Source organism: Falco rusticolus, chromosome W (assembly GCF_015220075.1).
Source record: "Falco rusticolus isolate bFalRus1 chromosome W, bFalRus1.pri, whole genome shotgun sequence".
NCBI classification, from domain to species: Eukaryota; Metazoa; Chordata; class Aves; order Falconiformes; family Falconidae; genus Falco; species Falco rusticolus.
This window is the reverse complement of record NC_051209.1, coordinates 12190683-12211504: the sequence shown is the minus strand read 5'-3', so window position 1 is coordinate 12211504 and position 20822 is coordinate 12190683. Positions and strand designations below refer to the sequence as shown.

Genomic DNA, 20822 nt, shown 5'->3' with positions numbered 1-20822 from the left:
CGGCCAGTAAAATATTGTCCGTATAATGGTAGATCAGGACGTGAGGCCAATGTTGTCATACCGGAACAAGTGCCCAATCTACAAAAGTCTGACACATCGTAGGAGAGTTCTTCATTCCTTGTGGTAAAACAACCCATTCATACCATTTGGTTGGAGCGGCACGGTTTATTGATGGCAGAGTGAATGCAAATCTTTGCGTGTCGTCAGGATGTAAGGGAATCGTAAAGAAACAGTCTTTCAAGTCTATCACGACAATTTGCCAATTCTGAGGGATCATCGTAGGAGTTGGAAGACCAGGTTGCAACGCTCCCATCGCTAACATCTGATCATTAACCTTCCATAGATCATGTAAGAGTCGCCATTTCCCATTCTTCTTTGGTATCACAAATATAGGAGTATTCCAAGGACTTGTAGAAGGTCGAATATGACCTACTTTCAGTTGTTCCTGCACCAATTCCTCAGCAATGCACAGCCGTTCTTCTGTTATCGGCCACTGGTCTCCCCAAACTGGCTTTTCTGTTAACCATGTAATCTTCAGTATGGGTGGCTGCCGATCAGTGGCCGTGGTGCAAAATGCTGGTCAGTTGTCATAACTAGACACAATTGTGACAAAACATCCCATCCAATCAGCCCTGATAATGTGTGTGGGAGTTGCATTACGTATGGCCGAATTACAATAGCCTGTCCGTCTTCAAACTGCAATGTAATCAAGTCTTTACTCTGCTTTGGGGCTTTTGCACCTCCTACTCCTACCACTTGGGTGATTGGAGATTGCAGTTCCCAATCCTGGGGCCATAGATGTTGATTAATGATGGTGACATCTGCCCCGGAGTCTAATAGAGGTTCCAGACTAATTTGCTGACTGCCTTTCTTCAATTGAATCTTCTGATATGGTCTTTGATTAAGAGCTAATGTGAAGCACACCTCATGTCCGGTAGATCCAAAACCGTCTTCTCCTATCTTAGATGTCTGGCCTTGTTGTCTGAGTTGCTCATAATATTGTCGATGCACAACAAGGCTTTCATAGGGAAGTATTTGAGCAATTTTACTTCCTTTTGGAATAGTAACAGGTGGTTGTAATGCATAGGCCATAACTTGTATGTGTCCCGTAAAATCTGCATCAATTACTCCAGGTAAAACAATTACTCCTTGCCTTCCTGTCGAAGATGATCCCAATAAAAGTCCTTCAACTGGAGAATTCACATTACACAAAGGTCCTTTTACTTCAGTTGGAATTAAAGTCACTTTATTATTCAAAGTTACATCTACTGTGGTTGCCACGTCCACCCCGAGGCTCCCCCAGGTGGCTGGGATGCGCTAGTATAAGAAACCACATTTCTCATCTGCATTGTTGGGGCCTGTACTTGTGTATTCACGCGTAGACCTGTCGTACTGTGCTGCATGTTTCCCGACCTGTTATATCTACAAACAGCAGTAGCATGTGAACCTAATTTACATTTATGACACCAAAGTCTTTGAACAGATACGCCTCATGTGTCCAGATTCACCACATCAATAACAAATATCAGATCCTGATTTACCATCATTCCCTTTTCGATGTCCACCTATATGATTTGTTAAAGCTGCTGCAATTATATGCCCTTGCTCCCTCAACGCAGCAGTAAAGGCAGCCGCTTGGTTATTTTGTTCGGCTCGAGTAGCTCTAATCAACATTTCATCTACGGGACTTCCTTGGGGTAGTGTTGCTAAGATCGCCCTTGTTCTTGGGTTAGCCCCTTCAAAAGAGAGGGTGCGTAACAAATGTTCCTGCAGATCCGAAGTCTACAAATTGTCCATAGGGCTCCGTTGTCCCCTGACGAACAGTGGTATAGGAAGCAGGTTTCTTCTTGTCTGGCACAGACAAAAGGGCTCAATGTGCTAAAGTTTGAGCAAGTTGATGCATTTGTATAGGATACTGCAATTGAACCTGCGTAGTAAAGTCCCTGCCCAGTTAACATATCTGCCCGTAGACCATAAAGCAGATCTCCTATATTTGGATCTTGATGTCTGTTTGCTTCCTCTACAGCTAGTCTCTTCCTCTCAAACATTAAATATTGAGAAGGAGCCAATAACAGGGAAGCAAGTCCAGCACAGTCAGCAGGTGAAAGAATGTCTGCTGTGAAAATAAACTGTATGATCTGTTGTGCAGCCTCTGAACACAGACCATGAGTAGTGACCGTTTGCTTTGCTTGTTGCAATATTTTCCAATCATGCGGCTCCCATTGTGCACCAAGGTTATTAATCGCTACTGGACAAGCTAACGAGCTAGTCATCTGCCAATCACCCTCCAAAAGAGCATCACGAATAACACCAGACCAATGCTGTAGAATTGGATCTTTTCTCGAGTTCAGCATCGTAGGGGCAGTTGGGCTAACTGGAGGAATTACAGGTATTGAAGTAGTAGGCAGGTTCATTTTAACTCGCTTTTCCAGTTTTCTTAATTTATCTATTACCTCCTGTAAGGATTTCTCTGTATTGTTATCACAAAGCTTCTCCCCGCCTTCCTCCTCAAATTCGTCCGATGATGTTTCAGGAAGAGGAGGATACAACATCGGACATCGCTTTTGCCCTCCTTGATTTGATCTATGAGCTGTAGCCACCCTCCGTTTTGGCCTTGCTCCACCCACAGCTCCAATTGGTGCAGCATGACTTGCTGCTCCTCCTTCCTGGGGAGGCTCAACAGGCTCTTCCGGTTTCAGCTCAGTTACAACAGACCCCCGAGGAGTAACTTCCGGTTTGTCCGCTGTCTTATATAATAACTCCTGTACTGTTGAACACGCAGAGGCTGACATACCCTTCATAGGATGAGCATGCCCAACTCCGAAAAACATAGCCAAGAGAGAAGGCTTAGGTGAATCACCCTTCTGCTCTATTGGCTTTTCTACCACATCTCCTCCCAATGCTTCTATAGCTGTTGCCGCTACTTTTTTTTCCGCCTTCATAGTTTCCAGAGTGTTAATTATAGACCGCCATGTAGCTCCTAACGCTTTAGCTTCTTTTCCTTCTTTACCTCCCTCGATCGTAGTACCCCAGAGGCGATTTCCCACTTCTCTTCATTTCGTAATACTAAACAATAACGCAGGTTCAGGAATCAATTCCTTTTTTTGTGCCCAGCGAACTAAAGCCTCCACTTCTGTTTCTTTAGTGCTCTCATCTCTCTTAAAGAGGGTACTAGTTAAGAGTTTAATTTCCGCGTCTAATTCCATTGCGGTCTTCCTGAATGCCCTCCCCTCTCACAGAGAGGGTATCAGCGGAGAGCCCGGTTGCGTTTTTTTTTCGTCACAGTCTTCATTAGTGCTCCCCCCTCTCTCAGAGAAGGTATCAGAGGAGAGCCCTGCTGCGTTTTATTCGTCGCGGTCTTCGTTAGTGCCCTCCCCTCTCTCAGAGAGAATATCAGTGGAGATCCCTGCTGCGTTTTATTCGTCGCGGTCTTACCACCGGCAGGGGTGCGATCTGCAGCTCTACACCGAACTCTGGACTCCGCTTTTTGCCTTCCAGGTTCCGCCCACCTCTGACCTCCAGCTCCCTAATCGGACAACTTCCCTTCAGGTCCGATGCATGGAGACTTCCACCATTAAGCGAACCACATTTAAGCGAATAAATGGGTCCCTGTTTAGGCACCAGATGAAGAGGGTCCCCCGTGGAGAGTCGGCCAAGTCACGACAATCACACCAATATGACTACATGCCGTGCCCCTTTAATTAAACAAACTGGTCATATTTATAACTTAAACTGATCACTCACATGACTTTACACACAGGTGATTGGATAAAAGTTTCTGGTCATGGGGGCGTCTGTGTCGCTGATTGGTGAGCATGCTGCAGGCGCCTGATCAGAGTGTGCTGATGAGAGTGTGTTGATTTCCCGGTTCCCAGGACTTGCTCTGCACCTGGCTACTTGTTTGGGCATAGCTTGTTTTCTTTCTCCCACTGCTTGTTCCCAGGACAATTTAAAGCTGCTCTGCAGCTTCAACTAACAGGCCTGGGTTGTCCAACCCAGACAATGGTAACATATGTCCTCGGTCCTTTAAAAATTCGTCTACAGCCAACAAACCTGCTCCAGTGTGGGCTCCGCTCCACAGGCCGTGTCCTGCTAGGAGCCTGCTCCAGCATGGGGTCTCCACAAGGTCACAGCTTCCTTCAGGGCACTTCCCCCTGCTCCGGCCTGGGGCCCTCCACAGGCTGCAGGTGGGTATCTGCTTCACCATGGACCTCCATGGGCTGCAGAGGCACAGCCTACCTCACCATGGTCTTCACCACTGGCTGCAGGGGAATCTCTGCTCCAATACCTGGAGCACCTCCTCCCTCTCCTTCTTCCCTGACCTTGGTGTCTGCAGAGTTGTTTCTCTCGCATATTCTCTCTCCTCTCTCTTGGCGGCTGCTGTTGTGTAGCAGTTTCTATCCCTTCTTGTCATGTTATCCCAGAGGCGCTACCACCGTCGCTGGTGGGCTTGGCCTTGGCCAGTGGTAGGTCTGTTAGAGCCAATGCCAACTGGCTGCATCTGACATGGGGGCAGCTTCTGGTGTCTTCTCACAGAAGCCACCCCTGTAGCCCACCTGCTACCACCAAAGACCTTGCCACAAAAATTCACTTCAGTCAGATAATTCTGTCAATTCCCTGGGACTTCATTGTTATTATTTTTAACCTGGAATTACACCTTGCTGTATCTCACACAGCATCCTTAACTTTGTGAATGAGAAGTGGATCTGATATATGCTAAATGATTAAAAGATGATGGCCATTGTCATTCAGCAAGTATATTCTTCAGTCTTTAGAAATTCAACTTGTCGGAGTATTGGGTGTGATGACTTAATCTTGACATAATATTTTCTTGATGCAAGGTTGTATCAGCATACATTGAAATGATGCTGTCTACTTGCATCAGCAGAGACTATTGTGTTGTCTCCTGGTAACATTTCTCTATTGAACTCTAAAGATAAACTAAATTGAGACTTTGTAATCTCTACAGAGTATTCCTACTATGCTTATGCCTGTCTCCTTTCCTTGAATGAGTTCTTTACACCTCTGAGAGAGCAAAGAAAGAAGCTCTCTTCATATGGTGTCAGAAGTAATGTGGCATTCTATTTCACCAACATGAAGGCCATGTTAGGCTGATGTTTTATATGAAAATTGCAGGAACAGAAATGGTGTCAAAGCTTACCACTTTTTAGGTAAGATAGGACATATATAATGTGCCTCTGTGGTGAAAAAAAACCAACCCCAGAACTATTGATGAGAGGATCTATTATAGTTAAGATTCAGACTGTCAATCCTTATTGCCAAAACATATATGTCCTTTCTCAGATCTACCTTTTATCCTTCTTAGGCAAGAGATAGAGGACATGGTTAGTTTGCACACACTTTCTGTAAAGTTTTGAGTTTGGCCTCTTTTTTTATTTTTTATTTTTATTTCCTCTGTCCTTTAGGAGTGTTGCTCTTGGTGCTGCCAAGAACTAATGGCAGTATATATTGAGACAAACACGTGATGTTCCTGGTAGCTTGTTGCTGGTCCATAATAGCCATACTTATCTATCCTGTTGCAGCTATACAAAGTCCTTGTGATCCCAATCTTAGATCGTGTGTTAGTGACTGATTCTTCACCCAATCCTAGTGTGGGAACTCTAGTCTTTGGTCTCACTAGAGTGTTATCTCAGTGGATTTATCATGGTTTAACCCTGGCTGGCAACCAAGCACCACGCAGCCACTTGCTCACTCCCTCCCCACCCAGAGGGATGGGGAGGAGAATCAGAAAGGAATGTAAAACTCAAGGGTTGAGATAAGAACAATTTAACCATTTAAACAGAATAAAGAGGTAAGAACAACAATAATAATAATAACAATTAGGATGGAAAGGTTGGAAAAAAGGGTAAAATCCAAGGGAAAAGGGAAAAAGGAAAAATACCAAGTGATGCACAGTACAACTGCTCACCACCTGCTGACCGATGCCCAGCCAGGCCCTGAGCAACGATCCCCCCCAGCTAACCCCCCAAGTTTATATACCAAGCATGACATCCCATGGTATGGAATACCTCTTTGGCTGGTTCAGGTCAGCTGACCTGGCTGTGTCCCTTCCCAGTCTCTTGTGCCCCTCCAGCCCTCTGGCTGGCAAGGCCCAAGAAACCACAAAGTCTTTGACTTAGTATAAATATTACCCAGCAACAACTAAAACCATCAGTGTGGTTATCAACATTGTTCTCACATCATAGCCAAAACACAGCACTGTACTAGCTACTAAGAAGAAAATTAATACCATCCCAGCTGAAACCAAGACAGTATCCACCCCTTATTCCATACCATTTATGTCATGCTACATTTTCCAATACATTATCATCATCGCCTCTCCTGCCCTTTATATAAATACACAGATTATCATTCCCTTAGTCTATGTAGCATCCCTCTAAAATCCATTGAGTTCATTTAGTCCATGATGTTGGGCTCCATCTGTTATAACAATCTTTCTGGGCAAGGAGGACCGTATGAGGTGTTGAATTGTTCCATGTTGAAGCCAGTTCTAATCCTATTACAGCTGTGCTGATCTGGTTTCACCAGTCAGTCTTTGTTGGTGTGGCAGTTGAAATAAAAATAAGGTTCACATCTTCAAATCTAAAGATGGTAGAAATGAATGCCACAAAATTATCCAGTCTCTCCGGGACGTGGGTTCAAATTCTGCCATCATCACCAAAGACAATATACAGCATTATGTAAGAATTGACATCACTTAATTTATTGACTGTTTTCACCCAAAAACAAATCCCCTCGAGGCACACATCGGACTTCCCCATCTTCCTGCATTACCCACCAAGTGCTCCCAGGCCCTTGAGTAAAAACAATCCCACGAATGGGTTTGCCTTTGCCTGAGGCAGGAATGACCCAGACTCTTTTCCCAAGCATATTTTTAAGGTGTACTACAGGAACTTTATCCCCTACTACAGTATGCAAAAGCTTTGACTGGGCAGGACTAGCTTGTGTAGCAGATCCTCTGGTATTAACCAACCAGGTAGCCTTTGCTAGATGTTTATCCCAGTGTTTGAAAGTTCCACCACCCATTGCTTTCAGTGTAGACTTTAACAGTCCGTTACATCGTCCAGTTTTCCCAGAGACTGGTGCATGATAGGGAATGTAATATACCCACTCAATGCCATGTTCTTTGGCCCAAGTGTCTATGAGACTGTTTCAGAAATGAGTTCCATTGTCTGATTCAGTTCTTTCTGGGGTGCCTTGTCGCCACAAGACCTGTCTTTCAAGACCCAGGAGAGTGTTCTGGGCAGTGGCATGGGGCACAGGATATGTTTCCAGCCATCCGGTGGTTGCTTCCACCATTGTAAGCACGTGTCGCTTGCCTTGGCAGATCTGTGGGAGTGTGATATAGTCAATTTGCCAAGCCTCACCATATTTATATTTCAGCCATCGTCCTTCATACCAGAGAGACTTTAACCATTTGGCTTGCTTAATTGCAGTGCATGTTTCACATTCATGGGTTACCTGTGCAATAGTGTCCATGGTTAAGTCTACTCCTTGATCTCGGGCCCATCTGTATGTTGCATCTCTTCCTTGATGACCTGAAGTGTCATGAGCCCATTGAGCTATAAATAATTCAACTTTATGTTGCCAATCCAAATCTACTTGAGCCACTTCAGTCTTGGCTGCTTTAGCTACCTGCTGCTGGTTGTTTAAATGTTCTTCAGTGGCCCGACTCTTGGGTACATGAACATCTATATGATGTACCTTTACAACCAAGTTCTCCAACCGAGCAGCGATATCTCGCCATAATGCAGCAGCCCAGATGGGTTTACCTCTGCATTGTCAATTACTTTGCTTCCATTGCTGTAACAACCCCCACAGGGCATTTGCCACCATCCATGAGTCAGTATAGAGGTAAAGTATCGACCACCTTTCTCGTTCAGCAACGTCTAAAGCCAGCTGGATAGCTTTCACTTCTGCAAACTGGCTCGATTCACCTTCTCCTTCAGCAGTTTCTGTGACTTGTCATAGGGGACTCCATATAGCCGCCTTCCACCTCTGATCCTTTCCTACAATACAACAGGACCCATCAGTAAACAAGGCATATTGCTTCTCATGGTCCAACAGTTCATTATATATACAATGGGGCTTCTTCAGCATGTGTCACCTCTGATGACATCCCAAAATCTTTACCTTCTGGCCAGTCCATAATAATTTCCAAAATTCCTGGATGATTGGGATTTCTTATCCGAGCTCATTGTGTAATCAGTGCGATCCACTTACTCCACGTAGCATCAGTTGTGTGATGTGTAGAGGAAACCCTCCCTTTAAACATTCAGCCCAGCACTGGTAACTGGGGCACCAAGAGGAGCTGCGCTTCAGTACCAATCACTTCCAAAGCAGCTCGAACCCCTTCATAAGCTGCCAAAATCTCTTTTTCAGTTGGAGTATAGTGGGCCTCAGAACCTCCATATCCCCGACTCCAAAAGCCCAAAGGTCGTCCTCCAGTCTCCCCTGGTGCTTTCTGCCAGAGGCCCCAGGTAAGGCCATTCTCCCCAGCTGCAGTGTAGAGCACATTCTTTACATCTTGCCCAGTCCAAACCGGCCCAAGACCTACTGCTTGAACTATCTCCCATTTAATTACTTCAAAAGCTTGTTGTTGCTCAGGACCCCATTTAAAGTCATTCTTCTTTCGGGTCACATGATAAAGAGGGCTTACAATCATACTGTAGTTTGGAATGTGCATTCTCCAGAACCCCACAACACCTAAGAAAGCCTGAGTTTCTTTCTTATTAGTTGGTGGAGACATAGCTGCTATTTTGTTGATCACATCCATTGGGATCTCACAATGTCCATCTTGCCATTTTATTCCCAAACCTGGATCTCCTGTGCAGGTCCCTTGACTTTATTTTGTTTTATGGCAAAACCGGATTTCAGAAGGATTTGGATAATTTTCTCCTCTTTCTCAAAAGCTTCTTCTGCTCTATTGCCCCATACAATGATGTCATCAATGTACTGCAGGTGTTCCGGAGCTCCACCCTGTTCCAGAATGGCCTGGATCAGTCCATGACAGATGGTAGGGCTGCATTTCCACCCCTGGGGCAGTCGATTCCAGGTGTATTGGATGCCCCTCCAAGTGAAGGCAAACTGTGGTCTGCACTCCGCAGCCAAAGGGATCGAGAAAAACGCATTTGCAATATCAATAGTGGCATACCACTTGGCTGCCTTTGATTCCAGTTCATACTGAAATTCTAGCATGTCTGGTACGGCAGCACTCAACGGCGGTGTGTGACTTCATTCAAGCCATGATAGTCCACTGTTAGTCTCCATTCTCCATTAGATTTTCGCACTGGCCATATGGGGCTATTAAGGGGTGAACGGGTTCTGCTGAGCACTCCTTGGTTCTCTAGTTGGCGAATCAGCTCCTGGATGGGAATCAGGGAATCTCGGTTGGTGCGGTATTGCCGCCAGTGCACTGTGGTAGTAGCAATCGGCACCTGCTTTTCCTCAACTTTCAGTAACCCCACCACAGAGGGGTCTTCTGAAAGACCAGGCAAAGTAGACAGCTGCTTAATTTCCTCTGTTTCCAGGGAAGCTATACCAAAAGCCCACCTATACCCTTTCGGATCCTTGAAATACCCTCTCCTAAGATAGTCTATGCCAAGGATACATGGAGCTTCTGGGTCAGTCACAATGGGATGATTTTGCCACTCATGCCCAGTCAGGCTTATTTCAGCCTCCAATACAGTTAGCTGTTGCGATCCCCCTGTCACTCCAGAAATAATAATTGGTTCTGCCCCTTCATAGCTTGATGGCATGAGACTACACTGTGCACCTGTATCTACTAGAGATTTATATTCCTGTGGGTCCAATGTGCCGGGCCATCGGATCCACACAGTCCAATAAACCCGGTTATCCCTGTCCTCCACCTGGCTGGAGGCAGGGTCCCTCTAATCCTGGTCTAGGGACTCCGCACTAGGGTGGCTAGCGGTGTGAAATGGATGTAGCGTGGAGTGGTTCCGCTCACTTATGTCTTGCCAGAATGGGTTAGAATTCCTTTTCACAGGATCAAGAGTAAAGTCAGCCCTATCACTCTGTCTGGAAAACTGTCCTCTGGAGACTGGAGCAGCAACCTTCCTGGAAGACTCTTTATTTGTGATTGGTTTTCCTTGTAGTTCGTGCACTCGTGCCTCCAGAACTGAGGTGGGTTTTCTATCCCACCTCCTCATGTCCTCTCCATGGTCTTGCAGATAAAACCACAGAGTACCTCGTGGTGTGTATTTTCTATATTCTCCCCTCCAAACAGAAGGGCGTCTACGGTTGATATCTGATATGCGAGTCTGTATTGGTGGAGAGTAGGACATATTCTTGCCAAGCTCCTGGACCAGCCTCTCCACAGCTGAGACGATGCAGGTAGAGACACTATCTTCATAGTCTCGGAGCTGATGAACCGCCTCATCCACTGTTGGTGGTGCAGTGTCTGACCAACCCATTACTGCCAATGAGTTGGCATATGCTGATGGTGCGCTCTGTATCAATTTCTACCACATCGGTTGAGCGCATCGGACTTCATCAGGATCTATGGGTGACTGTGGATCATTCAGGTTATAATAGATCATCTCTTTCACAGCTAATTCCCTCAAGTACTGAATACCCTTCTCTATTGCAGTCCACTTGGTTGGGTGACATGTAATATCCTCCTTGTAGGGATACCTTTCCTTCATGCTTGACAGAAGTCGCTTCCAGAGGCTGATGATTTGCACTCCTTTTCCAATTGCCCCTTTCTTTCACAAGTGATCCCAGTTGCTTGGCTTCCCTACCCTCCAAGTCTATACTATGAGCTCCATTATCCCAGCATTGAAGCAACCAGGTGATAATGTGTTCACCTGGTTGACGGGCATAATTTTTCCGCATATCCCACAGTTCACTCAGAGATAGGGATCAGGAGGTTACCTCTTGTTCGCTTTCTTCATCTTGTTCCTGTGATGGGCCTGCTCCTTCAGCCTCCTTTACCAAACGAGCTGCTTTCTGTTTCCATTTCCTTTTATCTACAGGGGCCACTAACACTGACAACAGTCGGTCTTCTGCATCACTCGCTTCAGGGGCCAAAGTAGCTGGAATGCCTGCCACAGGGGCTAGAGTAGCTGCAGCGCCGGCTGCGGGGGCTGGAGCGGCCGCAGCGGCTGGAGCAGGGGCTGGAGCAGCCACAGCGCCTGCCACAGGAGCTGGAGCGGCCGCGGAGGGTGGAGCAGCGGCTGGAGCGGCTGCAGGGGCTGGAGCAGTAGTTACAGTTTGTCGCTTAGAATTCCACCAGATCCAGGACATGAAAACCGCATTCAGTATTCCTATCACTAGGTTCAGGACTGACACTATGGAGCTTCCAGCGGACCAAAGATACTCAGTGTCTCCTAAAATCCTAAATGTTTCATTAATTAGCCCTGAGGGGAAGGGGGAGGTGTAGACCCCACCCACGGGCCGACTCTCTGGGAAAACAAAGCCAAAGGTACAGTTGTTGGCATTCCCCCGCAGGGGCCACCAGACACACAGAGGAGACAACACCGAGTGCACAGACCAGATTAGTTTCATAACCAATGAGCCCATCATATTATAGATTAGTACTATATAGTACAACACTACAATAACTTTAGCCCAGGTCCCAGTGTAAACAAACAACACAACAGGGAACACATACAAGACATAAACAAGACAGTTCAACCCTGGGACCATGGGCAGCAAATTCAAAAGCAGAGAAGCCAGCATTGTAGCCAATTATTATTAATTTAATACAATGAATACTGCAAACAATTTAATCTAACACAGTCTGATAAGACCTGTTGTTATCTCAAACCTTCGAGCCCCACGTTGGGCACCAAAAAGGACTGTTGTTGTTGCAGATTATCCTAAGATTTTTACTGAATCTTTCTATATTTTGTGTTTATGTAACAGTTAGTTATAAGAGCATTTTGATTTTAAGGAGTTAACCTCCACGTTAGAATTATGTTAGCACTTATCAACCAATGACGTATGAATTGCTGTGCTGCTTGTTATCCGAGACTGTTACTTGAAGTCCCTATGCTATAGACCATAGTACCCTTAGTCTTTACTCTCTAGACCATAACCAGAGCACCTAGGTTCTACTGTGTATAGGATGAGTTATTGGACAGTTTGACAAGGCCGATATCCAGCCGTCCAACTTGGCAACAAAACTTACTTTTAAGGTGTCCTGAAGTGAACTACCTTCATTATAATACTAAAAATCACGCCCACAGGTCAAGAAGACCCTTGCCCAGGTGAAGACCCTTCCCCTGCACAAGCATAGTAACAGAAAAGAATGACACAGCAAATATTACAATTGTATGCAAATTACTAACCAATCATTGTAACTGGGAGTGTACAACCTTGTAATTTTGTGTATAAATGTAACAGTAAAATCTACACAGGTGTGCTTGATTTGTGGAGATGCCACCGAGCACCCAGCGCTGCAATAAAGGAGTGCCTGCTTCTTAATACTACATTGGTGTTAAGAGGTTTGATTCCCAATTTCGGTGACATTGTGGTTCCAAGCACCACGCAGCCGCTTGCTCGCTCCCCCCCACCCGGAGGGGTGGGGAGGACAATCGGAAAGGAATGTAAAAAACAAGGGTTGAGATAAGAACAGTTTAATAATTTAAACAGAATAAACAGGTAAGAACAACAGCAATTACAATAATAACAACAATAACAAATAATAACAATTATAATGGAAAGGTAGGGAAAAGGATAATATCCAAAGGAAAAGGGGAAAGGAAAACAAGTGATGCACAGTACAACTGCTCACCACCCGCTGACCAATACCCAGCCAGTCCCTGAGCAACGATCCCCCCCGCCCCAGCTAACCCTCCAAGTTTATATACCAAGCATGACAGCCCATGGTATGGAATGCCTCTTTGGCTGGTTCAGGTCAGCTGACCTGGCTGTGTTCCTTCCCAGTCTCTTGTACCCCTCCAGCCCTCTGGCTGGCAAGGCCCAAGAAACCACAAAGTCCTTGACTTAGTATAAATATTACCCAGCAACAACTAAAACCATCAGTGTGGTTATCAACATTGTTCTCACATCATAGCCAAAACACAGCACTGTACTAGCTACTAAGAAGAAAATTAATTCCATCCCAGCCGAAACCAGGACAGTCTGATGTGAGGCTGTCACACTCAAGGATCAGAATCCTTGAGATAAACTTTTAGTCTGAAGGTGGATGAGCTGGTATTGAGAACATTGCTTGAGTACTGCCTTTGTCATTAGCTTTAAGGATGATCTTTTAAGTTTATTTCCAAAATGCTTTGGATTTTTAAAACAAGTTGAAGGTAGAGCAGTGTCTCTGCAACTCTGATCTTGTTCATACAATGACTTTGTCATTCAGAGTACCTTACTTTGACGTAAAATATTACCGTAGAGGAAGGTCCTGTCCCCATCCTCCCCCAAGTCACCACCACAGATTTTTCTGGTTTATTTTCTGGTAATAATGACACTAACAATTCATCTAGCTCTACAAGCAGAATTTGAAATGGCTTTTTATAAACTATTACTGGGATCCAAAGCAGTCTTGTGGGTTTGATGTGAATGTTTTCTGATGAGTGTTGGAATTTAATTTTGATCTGGACAGCAGTTTTCATGAGTCTGTTCCATTATGAACTTTCTTGGTGTGTTGGTGTTGAAAGATCTTTGAAGCTGAGCAAGAAAAGGACCATTGTGTGAGGTCAGGTGTTGATTTAACCATCTTCCAGTTTCAGGAAGGTATTTTTGATAAGCAGGATTAATTCTGAAAAGTGATCCAGCAGCTTTAACTGTTTAACTAAAATACCTCCCTACTATCACACCCTACCCCACCCCCCAATACCATCATCCCACGTGATGTCATTATTAAATAGACTAAAACAACTGCCAAGGAGTGAATCTGATCAGGTTACAATTCAAAAGTCAAGTCAGATTAACGTACCCTTACTGTTTAAAATGCCACATAACATATGTAGTGTCCTACTTAAAACATTTTTTACCCCTTAAATTCAAATACATTAAGAATTACAAAAAGAAATTAAGCCCAACTGAGTTTTAGTAATCAATACATAAAGTAATTGAGGTGCATAAATATCTTAAGGGAAACCAAGTTATGAGATAATGAATTTTGTCAAATCACACCACTAAAAATTCCATTTTATATCCCCCCCCAATGGCTAATTATTCCATTCCATGCTTCTGTATAGATATTGTACTGCAGATTTAAGGAAAATGCTTCTTTTAAGTCGTTCTATAGCATACATACCATATGTGAGAAGTGACAGACTTTTATTTCTTCATTTAAGAGTCTTCAAAAAAACTTTGACATTATTCAGTGGATTGTGTTAAGTGATTCAATGCTTCGGGAATACTTTATTGAAACTCCTTATTCTGAGCATCCAGAATGAGTGGAGTACGCAACCTCCATTATCTCTTTCCCTATCCCTGAAGCCTATAAAATGAAAGCATTGAAAAAGAGCACATGCAATGAAAAGGTTCTTGACTGTAGTACCTGTTTAGTACCCTAGTGCCTTCATGTACTTAATCATATTGGTTTAGGTTCTTCAAAGGTGCTGTTTGCTGTAAGCAAAGTCACATTGGGGGTGAGTCTTGAAATATGGTTTCTCTCAAGTAGCTTGTGGACAGAAAGGACAGAAGTTTTTAAGCTTTCTCTTGATTATTAAGGTTATCAGGCTTTTATAGAATCATAGACTGGTTTGGGTTGGAAGGGACCTTTAAAAATCATCTAGTTCCAACCCCCCTGCAATGAGCAGGGACACCTTCCACTAGACCATGTTGCTCCAAGCCCCATTCAACCTGACCTTGAACACTTCCAGGGATGGGGCATCCACAGCTTCTCTGGGCAACCTGTTCCAGTGCCTCACCACTCTCATAGTGAAGAATATCTTCCTAATATCTAATCTAAATCTGCCCCCTTTCAGTTTAAAGCTATTCCCCCTTGTCCTTTCACTACACTCCCTTGTAAAAAGTCCCTCTCCAGCTTTCCCCTAGGCCCCCTTTAGGTATGGGAAGGCTGCTAGAAGGTCTCCCCAGAGCCTTCTCTTCTCCAGGCCGAACAACCCCAACTCTCTCAGCCTGTCTTCATAGGAGAGGTGATGCAGCCCAGGATGTAGTTGGCTTTCTGGGCTGCAAGTGCACATTACTGGCTCATGTTGAGCTGCTTGTCTACCAGTAGCCCCAAGTCTTTCTCCTCAGGGCTGTTCTCAATCCATTCTCTGCCCTGCCTGTATTTGTGCTTGGGATTGCTCTGAACAATGTGCAGGACCTTGCACTTTGCCTTGTTAAACTTTGAGGTTTGCATGGGCCCACCTCTCAAGCCTACCAAGGTCTTTCAGGATGGCATCCCTTCCTTCCAGTGTGTCGAAGCACCACACAGGTTAGTGCAGTCATCAAATTTACTCAGGGTGCACTCAAATCCACTATCCATGTTGCCAACAAAGGTGTTGAACAGCACCAGTCCCAATACTGACCCCTGAGGAATGCACCTCATCACTGGTCTCTACTTGGACATTGAGTCATTGACTGCAACTCTTTGAGTGCGACCATCCAGCCAATTCCTTATCCACTGAGTGGTCCATCCAGCAATACCATGTCTCTCCATTTTAGAGACAAGGATGTCATGCGGGATGGTGTCAAATGCTTTGCACAAGTCCAGGTAGATGACATCACTTACTCTTCCCTCATCCACCAATGCTGTAAACCTAACGGGATGACTCACACAACTGCAGTGCTGCAATGGATGGCTACAAACGCTTCAGAAGGGATACACAAGGAAGGAGAGGTGGTGGGGTAGCCCTGTATGTGAGGGAGTGTTTTCACTGCCTAGAGCTTGATGATGGTGATGAAAGGGTTGAGTGTTTATGGGTATGAATCAGGAGAATGGCCAACAAGGCAGATATCATGGTGGGAGTCTGTTACAGACCACCCAACCAGGATGAAGACACAGATGAAATATTCTACAAGCATCTGGGAGAAGTCTCACGATTGCTAGCCCTTGTTCTCACGGGGGATTTCAACTTACCAGATGACTTGGAAATACAATACAGCAGAGAGGAAACAGTTTAGGAGGTTCCTGGAGTGTGTGGAAGAGACCTTCCTGCCACAGCTGGTGAGGCAGCCAACAAGGGAAGGACTGGTGGGTGATGTGATAGTTAGAGGCCATCTTGGGCACAGAGATCATGAAATTATAGTTTTCAATTCTTGGAGAAGTAAGGAGGGGGAGTCAGCAGAACTGTTCCCTTGGACTTCCAGAGGGCAGACTTTGGCCTGTTTAGGGGCCTAGTTGACAGAATTCCTTGGGAGGCAATCCTGAAGGGCAAAGTCATCCAGGAAGGCTGGACATTCCTCAAGTAGGAAATCTTAAAGGCACGGGAGCAGGCTGTCCCTATGTGCCGAAAGATAGGTTGGTAGGGAAGATCAGCCTGGCTGAACAGAGAGCTTTGGCTGGAACTCAGGGAAAAAAGGAGAGTTTATGACCTTTGGAAGAAGGGGCAGGCAACTTGAGAGGACTGCAAGGATGATGTGAGGATATGCAGGGAGAAAATTAGAAGGGCCAACGCCCAACTAGAACTTAACCTGGCTACTGCTGTAAAAGAAAATAAAAAATGTTTCTATAAATGCATTAACAACTAAAGGAGAATGAAGAAGAATCTCCACCCTTTATTGCATGTAGGGGGAAACATAGTGATAAAGGCTGAGGTACTAATGCCACTTTTGCCTCAGTCTTTAATAGCAAGAACAGCTGTTCTCAAGGTACCCAGCCCCCTGAGCTGGTACAGACAGGGACGGGGAGCAGAATGAAGCCCCCATAATCCAAGGGGACATGGTTAGTGACCTGCTATACCACTCAGACACACACAAGTCTCTGAGGCCAGATGGGATATACCCAAGGGTTCTGAGGGAGCTGGTGGAAGAGCTCACTAAGCCACTTTCCATCATATATCAGCAGTGCTGGCTAACTGGGGAGGTCCCAGTTGACTGGAGGTTAGCAAATGTGACACTCATCTACAAGAAGGGCCGAAAGGAGAACCTGGTAAACTGTAGGCTTATCAGTCTGACCTTAGTGCTGGAGAAGGTTATAGAGCAGGTCATCTTGAGTGACATCACGAAGTACATACAGGACAACCTGGTAATCTGGCCCAGTCAGCATGGGCTTATGAAGGGCAGGTCCTGCTTGACTAAACTGATCTTCCATGACAAGATGGTGACCTGCTTATTGGATGAGGGAAAGGCTGTGGATGTTGTCTAGATGGACCTTAGTAAAGCCTTTGACACCGGCTCCCCACAGCATTCTCCTGGACGAACTGTCTGCTCATGGCTTGGACAGGCAAACTCTTTGCTGGGTAAAAAAACCTGGCTGGATGGCCAAGCTGAAAGAGTAGTGATGAATGGAGTTAAATCCATTTGGTGGCTGGTCACAAGTGGAGTTCCCCAGGGCTCAGTATTGGGGCCAGTTCTGTTCAATATCTTTATCAATTATCTGGACAAGGTGATCGAGTGCACCCTTAGTAAGTTTGCAGAGAACACCATGTTGGAGGGGGAGCGTTGATCTGCTTGAAGGTAGGAAGGCTCTGCAAAGGAATCTGGACAGGCTGGATTGATGGGCCGAGGCCAATTGTATGAGGTTCAACAAGGCTCAGTGCTGGGTCCTGCACTTGGGTCACAACAATCCCATGCAATGCTACTGGCTTGGGGAAGAGTGTCTGGAAAGCTGCCTGGAGGGAAAGGACCTGGGGGTGTTGGTCAATAGTCAGCTGAACATGAGCCAGCAGTGTGCCCATGTGGCCAAGAAGGCCAAGAGCATCCTGGCTTGTATCAGAAATAGTGTGGCCAGCAGGACTAGGGAAGTGATTATCCCCCTGTACTCGGCACTGGTGGGGCTGCACCTCGAATGCTGTGTTCAGGTTTGGGCCCCTCACTACAAGAAAGACATTGAGGTGCTGGAGCGTGTAGAGAATGGCAACGATGCTGGTGAAGGGTCTGGAGCACAGGTCTTCTGAGGAGTGGCTTAGGGAACTGGGGTTGTTTAGTCTGAAGGACTCAGGTGGGACCTTATTGCTGTCTACCTGAAAGGAGGTTGTTGGGAGGTGGTTGTCGGTCTCTTTTCCCAAGTAACAAGCAATAGGACAAGGGGAAAAGGCCTCAAGTTGTGCCAGGGGAAGTTTAGATTTGATATTAGGAATAATGTCTTCACTGAAAGGGTTGTTAAGCATTGGAACACGCTGCCCAGGGAGGTGGTTGAGTCACCATCTCTGGAGGTATTTAAAAGATGTGTAGATGTGGCACTTAGGGATGTGGTTTTGTAGTGAACTTGGCAGTGTTAAGTTAATGGTTGGACTTGTTCTTAAAGGTCTTTTCCAACCTAAATGATTCTATCATTTTGTGTCTAGCTGTGGCTGCTAAAGATAACTCATTCATTGTGGCTTGCAAGGGCTTAAATAATGCAGAAATTAAAGGAAAACTCCTTTGGTTTCCTTCCTGGCCAGACACAACATTAAATCTTAATTGCTTATGGAGGACTAGATTTCTTGAAGATGTGCGTACTTGTCAGTGCATTATATTTATGTAAAGAGATCATAATTGGACATATTAAATTGGTGTAACAGTAGATGCAGAGACTTTACTTTTAATTCGGAGTGTGTTTCAGCAAACCTGAGGCTGATCAAGAGTTCATGTGAGAACTTCAGGGGTTTTTGGGGTTTTTTTGGTCATTCTCCACCTGACCTTTGTTATTGACATCTTCAAAACTTTAAACAAAATGACAAAATAACTTCATTTGAATTGTCAAGTAATAATAATAATATTAAGACTTGCCACATCTCATAACCAAGTTTTGTTGTTGAGATGTTTGTTCACTCATCTAGTCTTTAATATTTTTATTTAAAATAATAAATCTATTCTCCCAGAAAAGTTGTTTGCCCTTGAAATGCCGTGCTGTGCAAGTAGAATGACTTTAATATTTATGTTATATAGAAGTTTGTGGGTATTTAAAACCTGTAAAGTAGGTGAAGTTATAGGATTTTTTCAAATATGTATGCATAGATTGGATTCCTGGTTTATAAAGTTAGTGAATTCTGTGTAAAAGCTATATTTGTAAATCAATACATTTTTCATGCTCTGTAACTATTAGTAATGTTTCTTTAGGAACACTGAAATATATTTTTTAATCTTGTTTTTATGTTCATATGATGGCATTCTGGTTTTGGAGCTCAAATAAAATCAGTGGATTTAAAATTAATTTTAACAAAACCCTCTCATCTGAAAAGTGCCATTTCTGTTCTACCTAGCACAAATCACTATAGAAAATATTTTTAATGGCCCTCAGTCAGTCATTATGGGTGTGCTGAGAGTCCTGGTGTTGTGATGCAGTAACTCTTAGTTTTCAAATACTTTATGTTTGAAAGTTATCTCTTATTTTGCTTATATTTCTATTGGGATGTTAATAGTTTTGAAGGCCTGGAATAAAACTGTGTGTAAACTTATAACTTTAGAGTAAATCTTCTTCACAGTAGCTTGCGTGGGGCTATATTTTGGTTTTGTGCTGGAAACAGTGTTGATAACACAGGGATGTTTCAGTTACTGCTGAGCAGTGCTTACACACAGTCAAGGCCTTTTCTGCTTCTCGCCCCATCCCACCAGTAAGTAGCCTGAGGGTGCACAAGAAATTGGGAGGGGACACAGATGGGACAGCTGTCCTGAACTGGCCAAAGGAATATTCCAGACCATATGACATCATGCTCAGTATATAAAGCTGGGGGAAGGGGGAGGAAGTTTGGAGTGATGGTATTTGTCTTCCCAAGTAACCATTACACATGATGGAGCCCTGCTTTCCTGGAGATGGCTTAACACCTGCCTGCTGATGGGCAGTAGTATTCATTGTTTCGCTTTGCTTGCACGTGCAGCTTTTGCTTTCCCCATTAAACTGTCTTTATCTCAGCCCACAAATGTTTTTTACCTTTACCCTGCCGATTCTCTTCTTCATCCCACTGGAGGGAGTGAGCAAGAGTGGCTGTGTGGGGCTTCGCTGCCTACCAAGGTTAAACAACATTGGCTTCATACAAAAAAATTCACCCAAGTGGCTAAAATGCTAATTAAAATTAGCTTAATTTTCTGATTAGGATTACTGTAAATTTAATTTTTCTTATACTGTAAAGGAATCCTTTCTATATAGAATGTCCAGATCTCGCTTTCAGCATGTTTCAGGAGTAATACCAAGTTACTCGGGCCCTTGGTTGAAGAACTAATCATGGGTCTGCTCCAGTATAACTGAAAAATCTAGGCTGTTCTTTTTCCACTCCTCCTCTTGTCCCAGTAATTTAGAGGAATTTGCAGGCAAAAAGAGCTGTAAAGAGAACTCAGACTGTTGACTAAACTTAATTACTCTGTTTAGGTCAATTCTGCTGCCTTTTTTCTTATGGTTCACACTATATAACACTTACCTCTTAATGTTACAAATGTAATTCTGAAGCTAAAAAACTTTGCTATGTGAATTGATGGGTGTAATTGAAGGAGAGATAAGGAAATAAAGACTAATATCTCATTATAAACTTTGATCTTGTTGCATTGTCTGGAAATCTGCTTTATCCTATGAGCTGATTGAAGTTTGAATGTAATTATTTTTTGTTGCAGATGAACCGACACGTTCCTTGAGTGGTCTCATCTTGAAGAATAATGTAAAAGCACATTTTCACAACTTTCCAAATGGGGTAACTGACTTCATTAAAAGTGAATGTCTGAACAACATTGGTGATTCCTCCCCCTTAATTAGAGCTACTGTAGGTAAGTTTACTCTTATAACTGTCTTCTGAACG

General features: G+C 44.4%; 1 protein-coding gene across 1 annotated transcript in view; it reads left to right on the top strand.

Moving 5' to 3' along the window:
- The first annotated feature begins 3784 nt into the window (after nt 1–3784).
- The window catches only part of LOC119140703 (transportin-1-like), a 57715-nt gene continuing 40677 nt past the window's right edge, over nt 3785–20822 (top strand). The window contains exons 1-3 of the mRNA XM_037372239.1: nt 3785–3809; nt 4952–5068; nt 20641–20790. Of these exons, the coding sequence (XP_037228136.1) occupies nt 3785–3809; nt 4952–5068; nt 20641–20790 (292 nt within the window). The remainder of the gene's footprint in view (nt 3810–4951; nt 5069–20640; nt 20791–20822) is intronic.